The sequence below is a fragment of the Penicillium pulvis genome (genome assembly GCF_028828015.1).
Source record: "Penicillium pulvis strain IBT 33274 chromosome Unknown scaffold_8_segment0_segment0, whole genome shotgun sequence".
Lineage (NCBI taxonomy): Eukaryota > Fungi > Ascomycota > Eurotiomycetes > Eurotiales > Aspergillaceae > Penicillium > Penicillium pulvis.
In genome coordinates, this window is record NW_026643080.1 from 5515277 (window position 1) to 5537450 (window position 22174).

The 22174-nt window shown below is 48.6% G+C and overlaps 10 protein-coding genes across 10 annotated transcripts; 5 read left to right on the plus strand and 5 right to left on the minus strand.

The window, feature by feature from the left end:
• Positions 1-766: 766 nt before the first annotated feature.
• N7503_011496 (C2H2-type zinc finger protein) lies at positions 767-3782 on the minus strand (the record flags this gene model as incomplete). Its single annotated transcript, XM_057071042.1, has 9 exons — positions 767-1421; positions 1473-1859; positions 1914-2044; positions 2100-2234; positions 2291-2717; positions 2769-3052; positions 3154-3375; positions 3438-3555; positions 3607-3782. 9 exons carry the CDS (start codon positions 3780-3782, stop codon positions 767-769), a joined length of 2535 nt encoding a protein of 844 aa, XP_056917653.1.
• Positions 3783-4224: 442 nt separating this feature from the next.
• On the plus strand, positions 4225-5404 carry N7503_011497 (uncharacterized protein; the record flags this gene model as incomplete). Its single annotated transcript, XM_057071043.1, has 3 exons — positions 4225-4448; positions 4529-4744; positions 4795-5404. The coding sequence occupies 3 exons, from the start codon at positions 4225-4227 to the stop codon at positions 5402-5404; spliced, it is 1050 nt and encodes a 349-aa protein (XP_056917654.1).
• A 367-nt stretch (positions 5405-5771) lies between these two features.
• N7503_011498 (MFS general substrate transporter) lies at positions 5772-7630 on the minus strand (the record flags this gene model as incomplete). The annotated part of the gene is made up of 5 exons (XM_057071044.1): positions 5772-5807; positions 5862-6938; positions 6999-7168; positions 7231-7365; positions 7429-7630. 5 exons carry the CDS (start codon positions 7628-7630, stop codon positions 5772-5774), a joined length of 1620 nt encoding a protein of 539 aa, XP_056917655.1.
• A 311-nt stretch (positions 7631-7941) lies between these two features.
• Positions 7942-9441, plus strand: N7503_011499 (uncharacterized protein; the record flags this gene model as incomplete). Its single annotated transcript, XM_057071045.1, has 4 exons — positions 7942-8127; positions 8464-8965; positions 9015-9157; positions 9220-9441. 4 exons carry the CDS (start codon positions 7942-7944, stop codon positions 9439-9441), a joined length of 1053 nt encoding a protein of 350 aa, XP_056917656.1.
• Positions 9442-9571: 130 nt separating this feature from the next.
• N7503_011500 (NTF2-like protein) lies at positions 9572-10138 on the minus strand (the record flags this gene model as incomplete). Its single annotated transcript, XM_057071046.1, has 2 exons — positions 9572-9988; positions 10040-10138. 2 exons carry the CDS (start codon positions 10136-10138, stop codon positions 9572-9574), a joined length of 516 nt encoding a protein of 171 aa, XP_056917657.1.
• A 758-nt stretch (positions 10139-10896) lies between these two features.
• On the plus strand, positions 10897-12651 carry N7503_011501 (putative MFS transporter; the record flags this gene model as incomplete). Its single annotated transcript, XM_057071047.1, has 6 exons — positions 10897-11122; positions 11174-11335; positions 11387-11495; positions 11547-11584; positions 11636-12591; positions 12640-12651. 6 exons carry the CDS (start codon positions 10897-10899, stop codon positions 12649-12651), a joined length of 1503 nt encoding a protein of 500 aa, XP_056917658.1.
• A 269-nt stretch (positions 12652-12920) lies between these two features.
• N7503_011502 (alkene reductase) lies at positions 12921-14033 on the minus strand (the record flags this gene model as incomplete). The annotated part of the gene is made up of 1 exon (XM_057071048.1): positions 12921-14033. The coding sequence occupies one exon, from the start codon at positions 14031-14033 to the stop codon at positions 12921-12923; it is 1113 nt and encodes a 370-aa protein (XP_056917659.1).
• A 574-nt stretch (positions 14034-14607) lies between these two features.
• On the minus strand, positions 14608-17473 carry N7503_011503 (uncharacterized protein; the record flags this gene model as incomplete). Its single annotated transcript, XM_057071049.1, has 5 exons — positions 14608-14838; positions 14897-16953; positions 17006-17310; positions 17370-17409; positions 17464-17473. 5 exons carry the CDS (start codon positions 17471-17473, stop codon positions 14608-14610), a joined length of 2643 nt encoding a protein of 880 aa, XP_056917660.1.
• Positions 17474-17651: 178 nt separating this feature from the next.
• N7503_011504 (uncharacterized protein) lies at positions 17652-18637 on the plus strand (the record flags this gene model as incomplete). Its single annotated transcript, XM_057071050.1, has 2 exons — positions 17652-18116; positions 18173-18637. 2 exons carry the CDS (start codon positions 17652-17654, stop codon positions 18635-18637), a joined length of 930 nt encoding a protein of 309 aa, XP_056917661.1.
• Positions 18638-18966: 329 nt separating this feature from the next.
• Positions 18967-21740, plus strand: N7503_011505 (uncharacterized protein; the record flags this gene model as incomplete). The annotated part of the gene is made up of 6 exons (XM_057071051.1): positions 18967-19373; positions 19427-19442; positions 19511-19613; positions 19664-19900; positions 19967-21035; positions 21089-21740. The coding sequence occupies exons 1-6, from the start codon at positions 19270-19272 to the stop codon at positions 21738-21740; spliced, it is 2181 nt and encodes a 726-aa protein (XP_056917662.1). The 5' UTR covers positions 18967-19269.
• Between the last annotated feature and the right edge of the window lie 434 nt (positions 21741-22174).

The window sequence follows — 22174 nt, forward strand, 5'->3', positions numbered from 1 at the left end:
TGATAGCGGTTCGTGTCCCTGGAAGGCATTTTTCTTTGTGTTGATCTGCATAGGAGTCGAACATGGCCCCAGGCACGATGGGTATAATCTTTTCAAGGTCTTTAGACAGGTTAGCTCGATTGACATTTGAAAGAGATTGGCTCGAGATCCAATGTACCCAATGCATGATGAAACTCGTTTTTGACTGAGCCATAGTTAATTCCTATCTCTGACCCGTAGTTGGAGCTACCGAACGATATTTTTGAAGCCATGATTCGGCCGCAAAAACCTAGTCAGCGATCAGGAATATCCTGTGGGGTCAGGTCCCTTTAGTGACAAAAATCAACGCCCGCATGTCAGCTCAGCCCCGCCGTCAGGTGACGTCTGTTGCTGTGGAATTCCTCTAGTCCATTGGCAGTGGGGCCAAAAAGGCTTATGATTTATCAGTCAAGCCGATTAACAAGAATGACTGTGTGATAAGCATGAACTAAAGACACGTTCAATTTGTTTGATTGTTGTACATATCGATATTCATGTAACGCGAACCTTTACAAGACTCAGAATAGAGTTGAATTGAAGTAGTCGGGAGAATTCATGCTCATCTCGAGGTTTCTTGAAACGCCCACTTTCACAACGTGGGCATATGTGGCGAGCATCTTCTCTCGTGTCTATTTTCGTTCAACATTTTTATTGTACATATTCTCCTTGACGTTCTGCACCTTTTCCATTCACTTCCCAATCATTCACGCCACTGATATTAACAGGCAGATGAACTCCATGCGTCAAATTAAGGCAAATTTCCCAAATCATGAAGCAAACTACGGAGATTCGCGACAAGAGGTGGAAGAGGATTGTTGATAGGGTCATTCGATGACAGATTTGTGAAGTTACTGTCAAGGACCTGCAAAGCGACACGCATAAGCAACCGAGGCTGGCGAAGATTGCAAATGGCTTTCTGTGCAGCAACGCCAGACCCAGAGAAGTATGTCAGTCCAGGTGAGCCACGGCCTTGAGAGATGAATATATCTGTAGCCCGGCTACTTGGGCCATCCAGAAGGATCGTTGACGAAGGATCTGTACTCCAGGACACAGAATCCCTTGACTCCTTCTCCGCGCATGATAACAGCCCATACACCCAGAGTGTCAACGAGGCATAGTATATGGCAAATGAGTCGAATCCTCGCAGCTGGTATGGTCCAACACGGCGTACGGCACCAAATACCTGTCCGGCGTGCCAGATCGCTACGCGGGCCTCCTGCGTTAGACTCCATTCTCGCAGGTCAGGGTAAATCTTCCTTGTCTCAGCTTCTCCCATCTTTCCGGCGAAGCGCTGTAAAGCGTCGACGTCGATGTGGAGATACATGGTGGTAAACTCAGACATGAGCACAGTCACCGCTGGGGCTTTTGCGATGACCTCTTGGATTTGCTGAATGTCGCTGTATCTGACTTCCTATGTTAGCTCGAGCAATTGGAAAGAAGATCGGCCAACTCACAGGTCATCTTGTCTGCTTTGAAGCAACAGCTGTTTTCTGGCAGGTAGCTTTGTTGAGTTGTGCCGGCCGAGTAACACCTTCTGTCTAACATCCCACGTCATGCCTAGTATCCCATGCAATAATGCAGAAGTGGCGACTTCGGCGTCCAGGTGTACAGGAAGATCACTCAATAGCGTCGGGTCTGATAGAAGATCTTTGACACTTAAATCTGTTCTTAACTGTCGATATTGAACCATCCAAGCATCTTTCCACGCTTTAGGTGTTTGTGCTAGCCAGAGCTCTCGGCTTTCTGGAAGAGGCAGCGTGAGTTCCGCATAGGATGTGGTCGGTGGCTGATTCATGGCTGCCGCGTATTCAATATCATGACAGAAAAAGTGGTGAACGAGCCTGGCGCCTTTCAGTCAGAAGCTTCTGGGTTGTTAAAAGTCATATCTTGCTTACCTCTTCAGAGATTCTTGTTTGATCCATTCTTGCCACGCTGTCTGTAGTTCGTGGTGATTATCGTCGGGAATATCACATGGCGAGATGAGCCGATATGATGAGCTATCAAATGCTCCGGCACGACGAAGAGCCTAGATGGAATTTCAATAACTGTCTTGATAGCTGGCATTATCTTGTTTGACTCACCATGCCAAGCGCCTGCACACTGCCTTCTGTCATCTGCATATTTCTCCTGTGGCCACACGAGAACCCAATTTCCACGCACATCATTGATGCTTGCAAGTATTGAAGATCACGAAGAACCTGAGGATCTGACTCAGACTACCATGCCCAGAAGATTAGCGGCAATCACGAGGGGTAATTCAATGGAGACCTACAAGATTTCGCAATGACATTCTAACAATTTCCTGCAGAATTACACCTGTTTTGCTCACTGAGGAAGCGAAGCAACAGATGCAACCCGCCATCACCAAAGCTGCAAGAAGTTCTGGTCTAGTATTTTGGCTATAGCATGTATATAGATGGATCCATGGATCCGTCTCTAATTTTTTTGCCAGTCCGATCTTGATGAGAATATCGAGGTACTCGACGGCGGGAATTTCAGGCATTGAAAAGCTATTGTCACCGGTCTTGACTATCAGCCTGAATATCTGATCTCTTGCTCGTAACGAAAGTTTTTCATGGATGGTAAAATTAATAGGTGCCGTGTGAGGAGAAAGAACGGAGCTGTCAAGATCGCGATCTGCAAGTGCTGGTCCAGCGTCGCCGCCCGCGCCATTTCGAGTCTTATCCGGAAGATTGATCCTAGGAGAGTAGTCAGTCACCTGATAGTATTTGATGCACCAATCTGATTACCAGAACGATCGTTGAAACGCGTCAACTCGTCTCCGCGTAGTGTCGGGACTTTCCTCCGAATCCCAGGCAATTCGATCCATAGGAAAAAGAACGTCTTTTTGAACCATTGTTTCCAGATCCGGAATAAAACTTTCCCCAAACAGACCACTATCTGAGAATTCAAAATCTATATCGGGCAGAATATCGAACGTGTTGGGTGGTGGTTGATGGATCCCTTGTCCATCATCCACTCCATTTGGATTCGGGAGCATAACATGTTCAAAAAAGTAGGACAGCCATTCGGACTGGTGTCAAAAGAGAGTTCCATAACTGCGTTATGGGATATGAAGAATGCATCCATGTTTTCTTGTGACTCAGGTTCATTGTAATTGTCAGAAACCTTTACTTGTGTCACAGCGTTTGTCGACACATTGGATATGTGATTCTTTTCAGGGGCGAACGCTAGGTTGAATGGCCCTTCGGAATCCTGTGAGAATACATCTTCGGGAATTCGCACTTGATCAAAGGCATATGCCGAATCTGAGCAAACCGGGCCGTTTCCCTCGGCCACATCTTTCTCACGTAAGTCTCCCTTTTGTTGCTTCGAGGGCCTGTCAGGTTCATTGAGCTTGTAATGAATCAGCGCTTTGATGATCGCGAGAAGGTTTCAATGCTGCTGAAGTAGCTCACCGTTTTATTGCATTCATGAGAGGCTCCTGGAAGCCGATCCTTGCGGCGCTTGATGTTCACCTCGTTATCTGGAGACAATACGTCGTGTAGCGCGCGATGTCTCTGTAGAACATCACTTCTGGGCATGAGATGACATTTTTTGTAAGGGTTGGAAGGAAGAATAACCTACCGCCGGTTAAAGCCGCGTTGGCAGATCGGACATCGGAAGCTGCGCTTGTTACGATGGGAATCGATGTGCCGAGCGAGGTAATCATGCCGCTCATAAGCCTTGTCGCATTGAGGGCATTGGTAAGGTCCGGGGTTCGATATCTGTGATACCTTCTGAGAAGCTACCTTGCCAGACATTTTCACTTAATGGATTGGGTAGATTATGGACAAAGGAGTACGGTCGAGAATTGGGTGGGAACCCACAAGTACGCTAACCCGCATTACCCGCATTATCTATTTCCCCGCATTTTCCCTTATCAACTATTAATCTAGGTCTATCGAAAAGCCTGGGTATGATATAATCACGGGGTTTATTTGTTCATTTGACTTTTATGACGCATATTTCCTGCCAATTGAAGGCAATTTGCGTGTTTTAATTGATTCACCTGTTGGAAAGTGGGCAAATTTGGGGATGTGGGGGCTATAAGTGGGCAAGTGGGCGTGGTGCTGTCATTGTCCGTGTGACTGGCATGAGGCGATCTTGTTGACTATAAGTGATTACGACCCGATTATTATGCCAATTCGCACATAAGCAGATTTTCGTACGATTTTGATTATTACTTTCAACGCCAATTTTGCCATGTCCAATACAATCACTTTGACGGAGCCAACGCAGTCCAGTACTCGCGTCACTACCTCCAATCTTGGTGGCCCTAATGCCCTGCGTCTGGATGGCCAGGACCCCAAGTATGGAGACTTCAGAGACGACTTGGCACGTGATGGATATGCCGTGGTCAAAGGAGCTGTCCCACTGGAAAGGACTAAACAGTATGCCAATGACATGTATTCGTGGCTAGAAGGGTTGTAAGTGTTCACCAACCGCGCAGTCTGCTCTGTGATTCTTTGTTTTATTTTCATCACCATTGAGGCTAACAAATCTCCAGTAACCTTGGATACAAACGCGACGACCCGGCAACGGTCTCCAAAGACTCCCTTCCCGTGATCAATGAGAAGGGTATGTGCATGCATTACTGCGTTGGCCACGAAGATTTTGCCTGGGCGATTCGAAGTGAGCCAAAGGTCATAGAGGCCTTCGAGAAGGTATACGATGATCAAGAGCTCATTGTTTCATTTGATGCCGTCAACTTCACACTACCCAAGTAAGTCATCGATTTCTTGGTTTCAGGTACATCCACTGATGGAATTCCAGCCGCACCGATATGCCCCCAAACAAGGCTTGGCCTCATCAGGACCAGGACCCGGAGAAGTCAGGCTTCCGCTGCCTGCAAGGCTTAGTCAACATTCTTCCCAACGGACCGAACGATGGTGGCTTGATCGTCTGCCGTGGAGCTCATTTGTTGTCCGATGAGTTCCACCGCGACATGGCAGACGAGCCACGCATTCCAGCATGGACCCCCGAGTGGTTTGGATATACAGAGCGCGGTATGAAGTGGCTTGCTGACCGCGGATTTGAGTGGGTCAAGGTCGATGCTGGGCCAGGTGACTTGCTTCTCTGGGATTCTCGCACTCCTCACTATAACCTCAGTCCCACGGGTGATCAGGCTCGGTTCTGCATTTACACTTGCTATATGCCCGTGTCCTTTGCTACGCAAGAGGATCTTCAGAGAAAGAAGGATGCTTTCGAGACTTGGAGGTTGACTAGTCACTGGCCTAATGCGAAAGATTTTGCACCTTTGGTGGCTAAGCGGGACGAGGAGGATTGCCCCCATAACCGTTCGAAGCCGATTAACGAGCCCATCCTAAGTGAACGTGCATTCAAGCTGACGGGGATTCCATATATTCAGGAGGCAAAGGCCTAAATCTAGCTGATATCAAGTCGTTGGAAGCCAATAGTTATTTTTGACAATCTTTTTTCTTCAAAAAGATCGTATTTTCCCACGTACACACATACATAAATATGAGAACACGTATTATGATCTCTGAGTACTCTCTAATTTCCATTGCCATCTGACTCTGTGTATAATAGTGCCAATTCATATATGGAACGCTCATCCCTAAAGGTATTAGATACGAAGAGGCCAGAGTTTTTTTATGATTTGATATTTTAAGCCAGTACGGGAAACCCTCGGTTCAATTGACAACTAAGAGATCATGCCATGTCGTATTCATTATAATATCGGCATTCGCAGCTATGCCTTGGTAGGTGAGTCTTAGATATTGTTCAATTCAATTCTTCGACTTGTTCTCCATGTATCGACGCCACTGTGACCTTGTTAGACTTTGCTTTATGAGATAGCTATGGTTATTCCCACTTACCTTTGGATTGAATTTATATACCGGGATTCCCAGTATGAAGATGAAGGTGGTAACACCCGCTAACATACCCATCCCAGCACCATAACTGTATTTTTCAACCATGGGGATGAGAGCATATGCTATACCGAAAGATATAATGTTCTTCGTTCCAACAACGATCACCAAGGCAGGGCCGGCGTTCTGGTCCCATGCTTCAGCAGCAAAGGCAGTCGAAATAATAAGTACCGCAACAAATGCGACTTCGAATAGTGTCCACGCCATGTATGGGGCGCCCCATGTGACATTTCCGCTCGCAGTAAAGCCATAAAGCAAAAGCGAGAACACGCAGAGCACACCTGGGAAAACAAGCAGTAAGAGGCGATGCTCGGGAGTATGGACTCCATTGTTTCTCTTGGCCATTTTAATAATGAACCAGTCTGCGAAAATACCTCCATAGAGCATACCGCCGAGGCTGCCAAATACACCCCCAAGATTAATCAGACCGACATTTGCTGCGGGCCATCCATAGTTATCCTGGAGGACTGTGTCATAGGTCAAGGACATTCCAAGTGCAGCTGCTAGGACAGCCGATGATAGAAGTGTGGCGTAAATGATTCCGGGAGATGTCAAGGCCTGCAGCATATGTAACCAAGTCTGCAGCACAGTAGCCAAAAGGGGGTTTCCAGTATGACTCCATGGTTTGATCATCTCTCTGTATGGCTTCTTGGGTCTCAGCTCATCTGGAATATTGTCTCCATCGTTCTCAGCAGTAGTATTGGAGCTGAGATACGCTTGAGCTTCTTCGCCTGACAAGATACGCGTGACACCAAAGTTATCGGTAACAACGACCGACCCGTTGACTACCTGTGCGGAGCGACGATAGGCTGTTTCAAAGCATCCAAAGAATGCGACCAATCCTCCAAGACCGATGGTGATGACGAATATCCAGTAGTACCAGCGCCAGCCTAGAGCAGCAACCTCATAAGAGCTGGCCAGGTTCATGCAGCTGCTCACAATAGTCTGAGTTCCCCAGTACAACCCGAATATCTTTCCTCTCTGGTGAACGAAAGTCACTTCAGACAACATAAGAGGTAGTAGCTATAAAACATGCTATAATTAGTGAATTCTGTGTGTAGTCGAAGGGAAACCCCGACTCACCGATTCCGTAGCACCAGTCGCAAGGCCCTGTATGATCCGCAAAGCGAGATGTTGATCGTATGTTTGGGTGAATCCACAGCCAATCGTTGCTGCTATAAGCACTATGATGGCCATTAGTGTGGCTGGGCGTCTTCCAAAGGCTAATCCAAGAGGTAAGATGAAGTAATTCCCTATTGCGCAAGTATGAATTAGCCGATTAAGCTGCGCTGGACTAAGGTCTTGAGAGTCTTACCGATTCCTATGAACAAAGAAGGAAAGGTTGTAAGCCAGCCGACTTCAGTCGCACTGACTCCCTCCGGGGCATAGAGCGCGTCAAAGACGCCCAAGACAGATCCTAATCCACCAGTAACGGATAAGGACATCATAGCTATTTGTATAATTAGAATAATCCCAGTAAACTAAAATTCGGCACGCTAGGGGAGCCACTTACAAAACCAGCAGCAACTCACGATAATTCCCAACTTTGCTGCAAAGGAGAAGTTCAAGGGGTCATTTGGGTCCTTGCTTGGGATAGGCAAGCGCCTGATCATCCCAGAAGAATCAACTAGGACATCATTGTGGCCTGGTGATACGTCTGAAGAAACATCTTCGGCGAATTCAACGCTTCCTTTCTCAAGCTTGGATAAAGACATGATGCAAGGATCAGCTTCCTTTGCTTTTGGACTCCCAAACGCAGTAGCATATTTTCAGAGCCATCTTGGCAACTATATGTGGTTTCCAATCGCTGGGCAATGAGTGGGCACAAGAGACGGTGCCCACATAAATACCCCGTGGGGAAACGAGGATGGTTACCCCGCAAATATAAGTGGAGGGTTGCCGCTTCTTAACTTCCCCATTAACTTTTCTCCAGCCACTGAATTAGCTTTCTTGGTAAGTGAGCATTCAAAAGATTCAACGGTTCCTCTAACCGAGTCTAGATAGGCAAAAACCATTCGACGATACGATGGCTTCTCGGTCGACTCCGTTCCCCATTGAAAACATCCCCTTTGGGGTCATTTCCACTCGCGAAAATCCTACTCCCCGCTGTGCGACAGCACTTCACAACGATGCGGTCGACCTCAGCGCCCTGGAAAAGGATGGCTTTTTTGACTCTATATCGGGTTTTGATGAAGGAGCGATATTTTCGAAGGTGATTATACCGAGGTACCCAAGTATTCGGATTTTCTGGATCTTGGCTAAATGAAGAATAACAGAGTCATCTTAATGCCTTTGCATCACTTCCTATTACCAGTCGCCGTGAAGCACGACAGCTCCTATGTGATGCTTTACCTCGACTAGCCGAACTTCAAGCCACGAGAGATCAATTCTTCATCCCTCTAGACCGTATTCAAAACCACTACCCAATGCAAACAGCTAATTTTTCAGACTTTTACTGTTCTCTAGAGCATGCCCAGAATGTATCGTTATCTAGCCAGTCCCTTATGTTTACATGATCTGAAGAAAACTAGCTAACCCGAAAACATAGTGCTCTGAAATTTTTGGTCTACCAGGTTCGCCCAATTGGCATGTTATCCCAAGCGTATATAACGGACGTACTTCCAGTCTCAATGTTTCCACTACCCTGACTCGCCCACATGGCGTTATAAAGGATGAAGCCGGTGGTCTCTCATTCACACCTACCAAAAAGTTGGACTTTGAGCTTGAAATGGGAGTTTTCATCTCTCACCCTCTGAAACCTGGCCAAATTTTGGATATCCAAGCTGTGAAAGATCACATATTCGGGTTTGTGATTCTGAATGACTGGTCAGCGCGTGATATCCAGGGCTTTGAGATGGCGCCTCTCGGTCCGTTCCATAGTAAAGGGTTTAGCACAACCATCTCACCGTGGATTATCACTATGGATGCCCTTGAATCTGTCCAGAGTCCGGTCATGGTCCACCAGGATCCAGCTCCCTTGCCGCATTTAGCATGGAAAGGTAATGAGAATGAGGCAACTTTTGATATTGATCTAAGTGCCCGTATAATTAGTGAGTATCTATGGCACATGGTTGAAGTTACATGCATTAACACGAATAGGGGGTGGGAATACTTACAATGTCACATCGACAAACCTGAACGAGCTGTACTGGACCCCGTATCAACAGGCAACTCACCTTACAAGTGCGGGCGAGGGTCTCAGTACAGGCGATATCTTCGGAACGGGAACCATCTCGAGTGCGGTACGTGGTCTGTTCTTCGAATGGTCTGATTCCTTACTGACGTGCTGTTTGATGGTGTTCAGCGTACGGACTCAAATGGGGAGAAGACGGGCTTGGCGTGTCTTGTCGAGCGGTCGCTTCCACGGACTTCGCTGTCTGCTTTGAAAGAGAATGGAATCGTATTCTTTGAAGATGGCGATGAGCTCATAATGGAGGGATGGTGTGTCAACAAGACAAATGGGGTGAGGTTTGGGTTTGGCCAATGCCGGGGCACTGTCGCCCCAGCCGTGAAATTGGGTCATTAACTCGATCCTTCTATCGACCTTTCATTAAGAGTTTAGATAAGATTCGGTTTCTTATTATATAATCAAGTCCTGTAGTTATAACTTTCATTCGTATGTGCACACATCAATATAAAAGCACATTTAGTTTCATCTATGTAGACCTCTCAGCCACAACCTCATTAAACTCCCCGATCTCATATAACAAAGAAGGCTTGAGCCCAGCCAATTTCCAACACCCGTCTACCTTAATGTAACGTTGCTCCATATAAGACTTTCCATCACTTGTCTTATCGACTTGTTTCTTGAGCGTATGAGAACCCTCCATCCATCGGCCATGACCAGCAATCTGTTGCCACTCGACCACAATCTCGTCTTTTGAGACAGACTTGAAGTAAGGCTGGCCCAGTAGGTGCTGTGTCAAAAGGTTCTTGTTGCCGAGCAATTCGGGTGAGAGGAATTCGGCAATAAGTTCCTCGGGCCCACAAACCTTCATAGGTATGGTTGTGGAGACGAGACGATAATCTACCTCAATGGTCGCGGCTAGCACAGCGCGCAAGCGTTCGGCATCCTATTGACTGTCAATATAAGATGTTGGAGCAAGAGGCAGGATTTGGCATACTTTACGATCATAGCCGTCTGCAAATGTGCGTGCTGATTGGACAATCTCGATGTAATCGCAGAACTCAAGGTTCTTAGGGATGTAAAGTTCAAAAACCATTGCGACTGGCTGTTGTTATTCGGCTGAAAATGGGTTGTTCTGCGGAATGCAACGAGAGAGGAAGCATTCATATAGTCGGACCTCCCAAATTAATACTGTGGTCGGTCGAGTGGGCGGGTGGGCACCTCCGGAGTGGGACCCGAGCGTAATTGGGGCTCGGTAACCTCCACATTTCATATATGTATATTTAGAAGACTCTATATGGAGTTATTGAAGGCCTACTAACTCAAACTAAGCTAAACAGCGAGGCAAAGATTCAGGCCTGATTATGCGGGCAACAACAGCAACAGACCTTATCAGCTCACGTGGTGTCTCTTTCAAAGGCTCCGCTCGATTTTCCAACGTTTTGTAGTCCAAAGTTTAGGCTAATTGATAGTGGCTGATTGAAGTCTGCCGATCGCATGAAGTACCTATCATTTGGTCAAGATAAGAGTGCTCAGACTTGGATTGCGGAATAGCCCGCGTCTCCGCACGCTACGACAATGGGACCTTCCTAAACAAGCGGCACTCCTTTTAGTAGCTCTTGAGTATCTGCAGAGCACAATACTTGTTTTGATAGCTTTAGACATTCATGTGGCTAGTTCAGCTGCAGGCAGCATGCAAGATGGGTGTAACGACTGGTTCTGATAACCATGAGGAGAGAGAGGGGTTTTGTCGACTTTTTCCCCACTTGTGCTTTCTAGTCGGAGTCGAGCTCTTATAAAAGAATTATCTTTCGCTTTTCAAGTTTGATTGCAGTATAATCACTTCAGTTCACAATGGGACACCCTGAGGATATCCCTGTCGCGACCGCGTCGGTTGATGTGGAGTCTAAGAATGCATTAGCGGCGGGAAAGGCTGATGCGGCGTTGGAATTCCTTCACAAAGAAGACAATGGAGTGTCTGTCAATGTTGATGAGAAGTTACTCGTGCGAAAGATTGACTGGATGATCATCCCTTTGATGTGGGCTGCGTATAATTTGCAGTATCTGGATAAGGTGCTCAGTAAGTAATGAAACCGAGGTTGTGAGGGTGAAGATGATAACATAGGGATAGTTAACTATGCCTCCGTGATGGGTCTATTGAGCGACACCAACATGAAGACGAATCAGTACTCCAATCTAACGCTAGCCTTTTACTGCACTTACTTGGTCTTTGAGCTTCCCACGGGCTTTTTAATGCAACGGTTGCCCACAGCGAAGTATCTGGGTTTCAATGGTATGCAATTGTATTGGAAGGAAGCGAAAGATTGTGCTGACAAAATCTCAGTGGCGATATGGGGTCTCATGACAACTTTGAACTGCACTGCAAAGAACTTTGGCGGTTTGATGACCTTGCGAGTCCTGTTGGGCTGCTTTGAGAGTGCAATTGCTCCAGCGTAAGACTATCTACCATCTCACTACACCAATTCCCATCTAACATCTGTCAGTCTCATCCTAATCACCTCTATGTGGTACAAGCGAAATGGTACGTCTATTCCACCCACCCATCACTTGAATCCCCTTTAATAAATACCAGAGCAACCCAAACGCTTCGGGATATGGTACCTCGGCACTGGAACTGCCTCCATGATGGGGGCCCTAGTGGCATACGGCCTCCTCTTCTATACCGATGACAAATTCAAATCATGGCAGATCATGTTCCTCATTTTCGGTCTTATCACTATCGCTGTTGGGATCAGCATCTTCATCTTCCTTCCTGATAACCCCATGACATCTCGCCTCACACACGAAGAGAAGATCATAGCCATCGAACGTCTACGCGAGAACCAAACCGGCATCGAGAATAAACACTTCAAACGGTCTCAATTTGTCGAGGTATTCAGAGACCCACAAACTTATCTCATCGTCGTTATCGTAACGGCAATGGATGTACCCAATGCCGCAATCAGCAGCTTCACCTCGTTGATCATTAAGAACATTGGCTTCACAACCAAGCAGACCGAGCTCCTGAATATCCCAAACGGAGCCGTCAGCATCGTCGCTATCCTGCTTGCAACACAGACAGCCTCCCGATACGACCAGCGTTGTCTCTGCATCACCGCTGCACTACTTTGTAGTCTCCTGGGTAGCTGCCTTCTTGCCTTTTCGCCCACGGATATGAAAGCTGCCCAACTGGCGGGAAGCTACTTGATTCAGGTGGTGGGCTCTGCTTTGCCATTGATGTACTCGCTTGTCGGCGCCAATGTCGCGGGTCATACGAAGAAAGTGTCTATGAATGCTATCCTGCTTATGTCTTTCTGTTTGGGTAATATTCTCGGTCCACTGACCTTCCGAACGGAGGATGCGCCGAACTATATCCCTGCGAAGATTAGCATTGTGGCGACCATTGCGGTGGCAATTGTCGCTTCTCTTCTGCTGCGGTACTACTATATTTGGGAAAATCGTCGGAGGGATCAACGAAATGAGGAGGAGGTTCGCCAGGAGGATTCGGGATTCTTGGATATGACGGACCGGAATAACAGACAATTCCGCGTAAGTTTTCTGCGCTTGGGGATTGGGCTGTGCTAACCGCGTCTGCAGTATAAATATTGATTGTGAATTGCATACATGTAATGCAGAGTGAGTATTGGCCTTGGCTGATCTACTTTAGCGCCCAGGATGGAAGGAATCTATTACTGCCCTGATTTCTACTGTGGTGAATACTCTCTGGGAGGCCTTAAGCACTACTTTATGTTGTATTTAGATGTGCTCGATGGTAACTGGTAATAGAACTTTGGAATCTATATCTATTTATTTATAATGTAATCGGAATAAACATCCTTCTATCGCTAAACAACAATGCCATGACCATAAATCTCCAATCAAGCCGCAACTTGAGTAGCCTTGAACTCGGCACTGAACTCATAGTCGATGTAACCGACCGGGTCCTTGGGGCGGTAGAACATATCCCGATCATAAGGCGTAAGTGGAATGTTACTCTTCACCCGGAAGGGCAAATCAGGATTGGCGATGTAAGGACGACCGAATGCGATCAAAACATCATAGTCCTTGTATAAGCGATCAACAGCCTCCCGCGCCGAATCAGGCTTGTAACCACCCGCCACCATAATGGGACCAGCTTTCTCATAAGCCTTGAAAAAGAAGTCCAAACTCTCGCTCGCCTCACTGGCCTCAACTTCCGTATTGCCAGAAATACGAGGCTCAACAACATGAACATAAGCAAGCTTGAACTGCTTCATCTGCTGTGCCAGATACGTAAATTGCGGCAGCGGGTCATCCATCTTCATAGCCTGGAAAGGACTGAAAGGGCTAAAGCGAATGGCAGTCCGGTCAGCACCAACAGCCTCAACAACAGCCTTGGTAGTCTCAATGGCGAAACGAGCGCGATTCTCGACGCTACCACCCCACTTATCCGTGCGCTTGTTGCAAGTATCCTGATTAAACTGATCAATCAGGTATCCATTCGCACCGTGGATCTCCACACCGTCAAACCCGGCCGCAATGGCATTCTTCGCTGCCTGCGCGTAATCCTGGATCCATTCTTGGATCTCGGATTCCGTAAGTGCGTGTGGCACCGGGCTGTCAGCTGCAGCGGGAACCTCGCTGCTGGAGACCGGGACCCAGTCGCCTTCGGCTGCGGCATCTCGTGCTGCGACGCGTCCTAGGGCCCATAATTGGACGTAGATATAGGAGCCCTTTGCGTGTACGGCGTCGGTGATTTCCTTCCATCCGGCGATTTGAGCTTCATTCCAGATGCCGGGAACATTGGGGTAGCTGCCTCCGCGGGCTGTGATTAATGTTCCTTCGCTAATGAGCAGGGTGCCTGGGACTGAGGCTCGTTGGGCGTAGTATTCTTTGACGAACGGAAGGGGGACGTGGCTGTCGTCGGCACGGAAGCGGGTTAGAGGCGCTAGGGTGACACGATTGGAGAGTTCCATTCGGCCAACTTGGAGGGGTTCGAAAAGCTTCGTCATTTTGGTTGAGGTTTTGAGATACCAGGATTGGGAAGTATCGCAAGCAATTAATTGGTTTTGAATCTGTTCTATACAGATTTGCGTGCGAAGTTCTGTACAAGGGTGGCAATCATGTCTTTATAGCGGCCAGATAGTCCCACCAATGTATTGATTTCCAAGCAAACATGGGTAAACGGATAATTTATTCACACCGGCTTAGCCCTGATTTGCTATTGCTGAAGAAATGTGGGTACGAAGAATTGAATAGTTAAGTTAAGTGGATAATGGCTGACAAACATGGTCTCCAATTCTCATGGTTCCAAAGTGGATTTCCAGGTTTTCTTGCCACGCGGGGACTAAATCTTTAATTTATTAATTCTTTAAATGTTCTGGTATCACAGGGGTAATTAGAATTTCTGGATTGGTCATGCAGATCACAGAATCCTCACCCCGAGATAGAGACTAAACCCTATACACTATTTTGCACAATAACGTCATGTTCCTGGGCCGGCCATGGTACAATGCGTTGGTATCACAAACGGTCAAATATTGCCCCGATTTACTCCAAAATTACTAATCATTTCGTCAAACTTCACTACCGTTCTAAAAGGCGAGCGGTAGTTTCCAGTTGATCATTGAATGAGCGGATCTGATTGAGCAATCCACCCTGGGCACCTGGTGCTCGACTGCTCACATCTTCGGCCACGGTGCGGAGCATGAACTCTAGGTCTGCCGGGGAAGGATCTGTAGTTGAAGAGGCCTGCTGTTGGCTGCGATCTAGCGCAAGTTCAAGACTGTGTAGGGAATTGTTGATGGTAGTGCGAGACTGTGCGTGTTAGTGATGATCCAACTTGTAGGTCTCGTAAATAGAGAAAAAGACTTACGGTTTTCATATTTTCCTCTTCCATGTGCTTGCTACGCACTGCATCCATCTGGAGAGCAATGCTCTCTCGTTCCCGCCGCACCTTGTATAGATGGTTCCGCAAATCCATCATTTCGCGCTTGGTCTTCCTGAGCTGCACCCCAAGCACGAAATTGCTATCAAGCATCTCGCTCAGGTCCAGCAGGCGTCCATCAAGCTCAGAGCCAAAGGCTTCGACAGCCCTTCGTTTGCGTGTCCACTCCGCTCGCCGTTGGGTGTTTGTTTCGTTCGCGATTCCGTTCTTGAGAGCTGTGAGCGTCTTCTCCAGGGTTTCGCGACAGATTTGGCTCAAAACATCTGCAGGGTTAACACCGCCGCGGTTAGGAAGCTTGGTCTTTTGGCGAGTGGAGAGCTCATCGGCAGATTCTTCGTCCTCCTCGCCAGAACCAGCTGATGCGTACATTGCACCAAGAGCCGAAGGATTAAACAGACGATGCACAGTAACAGGAACCGTTTCGCCACGAGGTTCTCTTGGTTTTCGACGTTCTTCAACGGTCTCGGTATCAGCTTCCCCTTTCCTAGTTGTAGATTCGGGTTCCGATACCGCTCTGTTCTTCTTGGTCCTTCCCCGACGGGCCTGAGACGGTAAAGGCTCGTCCTCCTGTTCCGGCTCAGATCTAGGTTCACTCTCGATATTCGGTTGTTCTTCTGGAGCTGTAGATTCCGGCTCTGCTGCCAATTTGCTCTTCTTCCTTGGTCTTCCCCGGCGGGACTTTGATTCAAGTACAGCCTCCTGTTCTGGCTCTGGTTGAGGCTCAGTCTCGGGGTTCGTTTGGTCCTCTAAGACTGCAGGCTCTGGCTCTGTCGCCGGCTTATTTTTCGCAGGTCGTCCACGGCGTGGTTTCGATATTTCGGGTTCATCTTCTTGGTCTGGCTCTGGTTGAGGCTCAGTCTCGGGGTTCGTTTGGTTCTCTAAGACTGCAGACTCTGGCTCTGTAGCCGATTTATTCTTTGCAGGCCGTCCGCGACGAGGTTTTGAAGAACCAGACTCTGTCCCGGGTTCTGTTTCAGGACCGGCTTGTGCTTTTTTATCAACCTGTTTTCCAGAAAGCGAGGGCCGGCCACGACGTGGTTTTGATGGCCCAGGTTCTGTGTCTGTTCCAGCCTCTAGGCGCCGTTTGAGCCCTTGTTCATTTTGTGTCTCTTTGTCAAGCTTCTTTCCTGAAAGTGATGGTCGACCACGGGGACGTTTATCTTTGGAGGGGGGCTTGTTCTGAGCAACCTTGGGTTGAGGCTCTATTTCAGCTTCCAGGGCTGTCTCGTTCACAGTTTGAGCCGGTGCGCGCTCGCCATTCTCAGTGCGACCTTTCCGCCCTTGAGTCTTCTTTGTAGTGTCGGACAGGTTTTGAGCTACAGTTGCAGTTCTGGTTGCAATCTCAGTCGCATCAACGTTATTCGGTGAGGTTTCTGTGTGACCTCGGTCTGATTGATTGGCGTCCGAGGCATCAGTAGTGGTAGATCTGGCTCGCGGGATCCTTGTCTTTGGTTTACGAGGTCCCTGAGAGGATGGCGAGAGGTTTGGTTTTTCAGTCGTCTGCTGTTCTCCCCTTTCTTCCGCAGGGGACTCTTCAGCTTGTGATGGTGATCTGCTATTTCGTTGTCTCTTGCTCGATAGATCTATGGGATCGACAATAGGTGGCGTCTCGTGTAGGGGATCCTTGGGTGATCGAGATTTTCGAGGACGTGTCTGATCAATAGTCTCTGTTGTAACGTCTGGCGTGGGGATTTGGGTTGTGCTTTGGGTTTGCTCTTCAGAAACGGCCTGTGCCGTGGAGTCGGGGTTAGTTGTCCTTGCACCATCATCTGCCTCGACTTCATTGTTCACAGGTTCTTCTGGCAAGCTCGGGGGCTCGAGCGCATCAAATTGGGTCTCTCGCACGTCCGATACGGAGGTATCGGCTTCGCGGCTTGCTTGCGCTTCTGTGACCACTGACCCGCCATTCTGAGCTGGCTCTGGGACGTTGTTAGCAGGTTCCGGGGCGCTCTGCTTCGAAGGGGTATCTGTCGGTTCGGGGGAATCTTCAATATCATCAGCGGAAGAAATCGCCAGCCCTAGTATCCAAACACTCACTTAGTCTTCTCCTTTTGTTGCTTCGTGGTACTTCGTGCCTTTCGTCGGAAGGTATGTCATATGTCGAGGGCCGCCGAGGAAGATGATTGCGCGCACTTCCTGGTGTGCGCTGTGACTGGCTTATCTTCTGTGGTTCAGGTTGCGAAGAGACCTTCAGCGACGGTGGTGTCGCACTCGGCGCGGGCACGGGCTGTATTTGCGATTTCTCGGGTTCGGGGAATAATGAGATGGGAGCAGAGCCTGATGGACCAGGCGCTGGAGCTCCAAAGGAGAATCCGAAATCAACTGCTTTAATTTGGCGCGTACTAAACTCCTGGTCAGCTCAAGCATCCTGTGTTATTGTTTCGCGGGGTAGAGCGCGTACCCAGCTCCACGCTGTCGCATTTGCAACCGCTCCTCTCGCGCTATATAACGTTAGCTATCATGCTTGCGACTCATCCAAAGCATTTTGGACATACTGGATTCCATGGTGGAGGAACGGCGTCGAGGTAGACGCGTCGTGTTGTTAGTGGAAGAGTTAAAGACCGCGGCGGTCGGGAGTCTATCGGTATCAGAGCTGATCCAATTTTATCCCGATTTCTCCGCAACGCTTTAAGGAAACACCTTTCTACCACCTTCCCCAATATTTCCGCAAATAAAATTCCCAATGGGTTGGTTCTCTGGAGAGAGCAAAAATGATCCCGTGAAGAAGCTCGACCCGGGCCTCCGGGAATATCTCGAACAAGAGCGGCCGGACCAATATGTTCCTGCGCCGGACGTACAGCAACCTACTTCCCCGTCACCCACCCCCGAGTCTGTCGAATCCTCGAAGCCAGCCGTTCCTGCACAGTCACTTTACCAAGATGGGCGGTATGCGGATCTGTGGAAGACATACAAGCCCCCAGTCAATGCCGACGGAGGTGATGGAGTCCGCGGAGCGGCACGAGTGATTGAGAAGTTCAAGGAGCGCGGCGATACAGTGCAGCGGGCAGCGATGGAGAACTGTGCCATGGAGCATGAAGCTCTTACTTTATGCTTCCAGACTGGAAACTGGCGCAAGCAGCTCGAATCGCGATTGACTATGTGTGCGGAGCAGAATGGCGTCTTCTCGCGATGCTTTACAACTCAGAGTGTGAGTCCTTTTAAGTGCGATGCTCCTTCAATTGTAAGATACTGATACCTGGCTAGAAATTCCTCCAGGCTTTGGGCTACGCAGCCTCGTTCGAGTATGACGCCGAGAAAGAGGAACGGATTCAGATGCATGCCGACAAGCTCTACCACCAGATGCTGGACTACGAGAAGCGAGTGGAGGAAGCCAAGGCCGCTGGCACTGAGCCGCCACCAATTCAGTCCCTCTTTCATCCTGAGGCCACAAACAGCTCATCAACAACAGACAACAAGACCCAGGCGGTCATCGAGATCCCCGGAGGCGAGTCTATCCCAGCCGGCTTTAAGCCATCCAAACCTCTGCAAAAGCTCACACCGCATGAGCGGGAGCTGGAGATTCGAGCCTATAATGCTCATCTTGAGCAGACAAAGCGGTACGCTGAAGAGGCCAGTCCATATATGAAGACACAATCAGACGCCAAGTCGAAGAGACAGGAAAAGGCCATCAGCTGGTTTGGCGAAACAATTGGAAAGTGGGTCTCATAGTCATCTCTTAAAAGAAATGATTTCTGTATTTCTAGTCTACTCTTTTCTTCTGCATTCCAAGGTTATTGGAGAAGTGGAGGCGTTTATGAATTGTCAAGTTGATTAGTTATATATCTGCCATGTATAGTAATTAGTCATACCGAGGTCCAAATTTGTGGCCTTGTAAATTGAAATAACTCCAAGTCCAAGTGCTCAGGCTTATTTTCGAGTATAGGAAAGAACAGCTGAATGGTGGAGGGGATTTATGTCAAGAAGTCTGCATTGCAATCCGTGCCCTTTGAGTGGCCCATATCTAATCGGCCTCGTCGGTCGCGTTCCCGCGCAAACAACTCGAAGCATCATCGAAACTCCCCTTCATCACCTTCTAATTTCCTTCCACCCCCTTCTCTGTACTCTCTTCTCCCACTGAAACCTCTACTTTCCTAATCTTAATTTTCTCTCCTCTTACTCTTCCCGACCACCTCCGCTTCAAGCTACACAAGCCACTATCCTTCTCCATCCACCGGCCGAGACGGAGAGACCTCGTTGAACTGGCTTGGTTTTCTCCAAAAAACCACTGTGGAATCTACCCAGCACACCCTTTTCTAGGACTGGTGGCTTTTAGGAACAGCTGATGAGCTGTATTGCCCACCATGAAGGCCTCCGCATTACTGATCTCATGGCACGACGACAATGTTCCCATTTATTCCGTGCATTTTGACCCCAATGGCAAGGGTCGCCTAGCAACTGGTGGAAAGTAAGTACTCATGCATTTCCCACTCCGTTTGCACGACTAACAGTGGTTACTAGCGATAATAACGTCCGAGTACGCCTCCGAACTTCCACGCTCCGTTACCCTGCCCCCAATGAACCCTGTCTGACACACCGTAATAGCTCTGGAGAGTCGAATCTACTGGGGAAGAACGAAAGGTTACATATCTGAGTACACTCATAAAACATACCCAAGCCGTCAATGTGGTTCGTTTTTGTCCAAAAGGTATAGTTTCCTATAATACACCCGTCAAACATTAATCTGACTTGGTGCAGGTGAGATGCTGGCATCTGCTGGAGACGACGGCAATGTCTTGCTCTGGGTGCCATCGGAACTGCAAACACAGCCTGGTCTTGGAGAAGACCGGTCAGATGACAAGGAGACTTGGCGAGTGAAGCACATGTGCCGCTCTTCCGGTGCAGAGATCTATGATTTGGCCTGGTCGCCCGACGGAGTGTTTATTATGACCGGAAGCATGGACAACATTGCCCGCATATATAATGCGCAAACGGGTTGGTCTACAAATTTGAGGTTGCGAGGTTTCTTCGGTGCGATAAGACTGACATTCGAGTTTTTAGGGCAAATGGTCCGACAAATTGCAGAGCATTCACACTACGTTCAAGGCGTCGCATGGGATCCGCTCAATGAATTTGTCGCGACTCAGTCGTCCGATCGATCGGTTCACATTTACAGCTTGAAGACAAAGGATGGCCAGTTTACATTGACTCCCCATGGCAAAGTTCTCAAGATGGATCTACCTGCCAAACGAATTTCATCCAGCAGCCCTGCCCCCGAGCCCATCAGCCGGCCTCAACATAGTACAAGTAACCCAATTGCAATTGCTTCACCGGCTCCCTCTACGCCGGGAACACCAATGGCCTCCAACTTACCTATGGATCCCCCGCCTGTTTCTCACAGCCGACGTTCTTCCTTTGGTTCATCACCGTCGATTCGGCGCTCGGCATCTCCCGCCCCTTCTCTGCCTTTGCCAGCTGTGAAGCCTCTGGAAGTGTCTTCTCCAAGCCTTGGAGGTCTCGGAGTCAGAAATACTAGCATCTATGCTAATGAAACCTTCACTTCGTTCTTCCGACGGCTGACCTTCGCCCCTGATGGAAGCTTATTATTCACGCCCGCTGGTCAATACAAGACTTCCCATGTCTCACCCACCGACCCTTCCAAGACAACAGACGAGGTCATCAACACAGTCTACGTCTATACGCGTGCTGGCTTCAACAAGCCACCAATCTCCCACCTTCCTGGCCACAAGAAGCCCTCTGTTGCCGTCAAATGCTCTCCGATTTTCTACACGCTGAAGCAAGGCACTCAGTCTGCCAAGCACCTCACTATCGATACCTCGACTGAAGAGTCAATGTTTCCTCCGTTGCCGGGTCCAGTGGTGTCAGGAAATACTGGCCAAACTTCCAAGGACCCGGCTGCAGGCGACATCCCAGCGTCTCAAACATCACAAAAAACCGAAAACAGCAATAATACCGGACAAGGGTCTCCAGCCCCCGTTTTTGCGCTTCCTTACCGCATAGTCTATGCTGTAGCTACTCAGGATGCTGTTTTGATCTATGACACACAGCAGCAAACTCCTCTGTGTGTGGTTAGCAATCTGCATTTTGCGACTTTCACTGACTTGACCTGGTAAGTTTTCCTCGATCTACTTTATCTCTTGATAAAGAGCTAACGATATATAGGTCGGACGATGGCTTGACATTGCTCATGGGCTCTTCTGATGGGTTCTGTTCTACTCTCTCGTTTGCACCCGGGGAATTGGGCCAGATTTACACAGGCTTGGCTGCGTCTGCCCTTTCCGGCAGCTCAAGCACTCCAAGCCATGTGACACCTTTACCTACCCCGACCCATGCTTCATCCCCTATTAAGCCTGCCCACCCGCAAGCCAGTAGTGGAAACTCTGTACCTAGCACCTCTCAGGCGCCCCCAGCTAGCCCTGCAAGATCCAATTCCGCTTGTTCGGTTGCAACACAATCATCAAACCAGCAGACCGGTGCTGTGGTAAATAACCCAACACCAACTCTGGGATCCGTTCCATCGGTAACGGCCACACACTCTGCGCAGCCTTCAGCACTCCCTCTTACCACTCCACCGCAAACACCTCTGCCATTATCTGGCTCACAAGGTGGGAGCAATACGCTCACAGGTACTGTTCTTGGCAAACGAGACATAAGAACCGCTAGCGAGTCCGAGAAAGAGGACAGCAAGGGTCCAGAAGCTGCCCCGGCCCAACAGCCCAAGAAACGCCGAATCGCCCCAACTCTTATCTCAACCAGTACCGACTCAGCACCAACATCCAAAGATAACGCCGGTAACACAGGGACTGGCAGCTAAGCACATCCCTTTGTCCCTGACGCATCTATTTGACGAGTCATCTCGAATCTCAGACTTCCAGCAACTGACCTACGTTGCTACCGCCGAAGTTTTAACGATTCATGTTCCCCACACCTTGAATTACGGTTTGTGTTCTCAATCTTGTGTCATTTGCACTGCATTTTCCCACATCTTTGCCTTCCGCCTCCTCATGTCCCATTCGCTTCTCGGGTGTTTTGCCTACAGAGTGGATCTCTGTCCCAATATACCCTCTCGGGTTGATTTGTTTCGACGTTCGCTGCCAATACACATTGCGCATCTCGCATTCCTATCATAGGATCCGTGCATTGTGCTCACTCAGGGACCAACTTGACTTTCTATTTGTTCTCATATGGTGCCTTGAATTTTTTTTCCATTACGTATGGGCTCGGCGCGTTTTACCCCTGGTTTTGTAT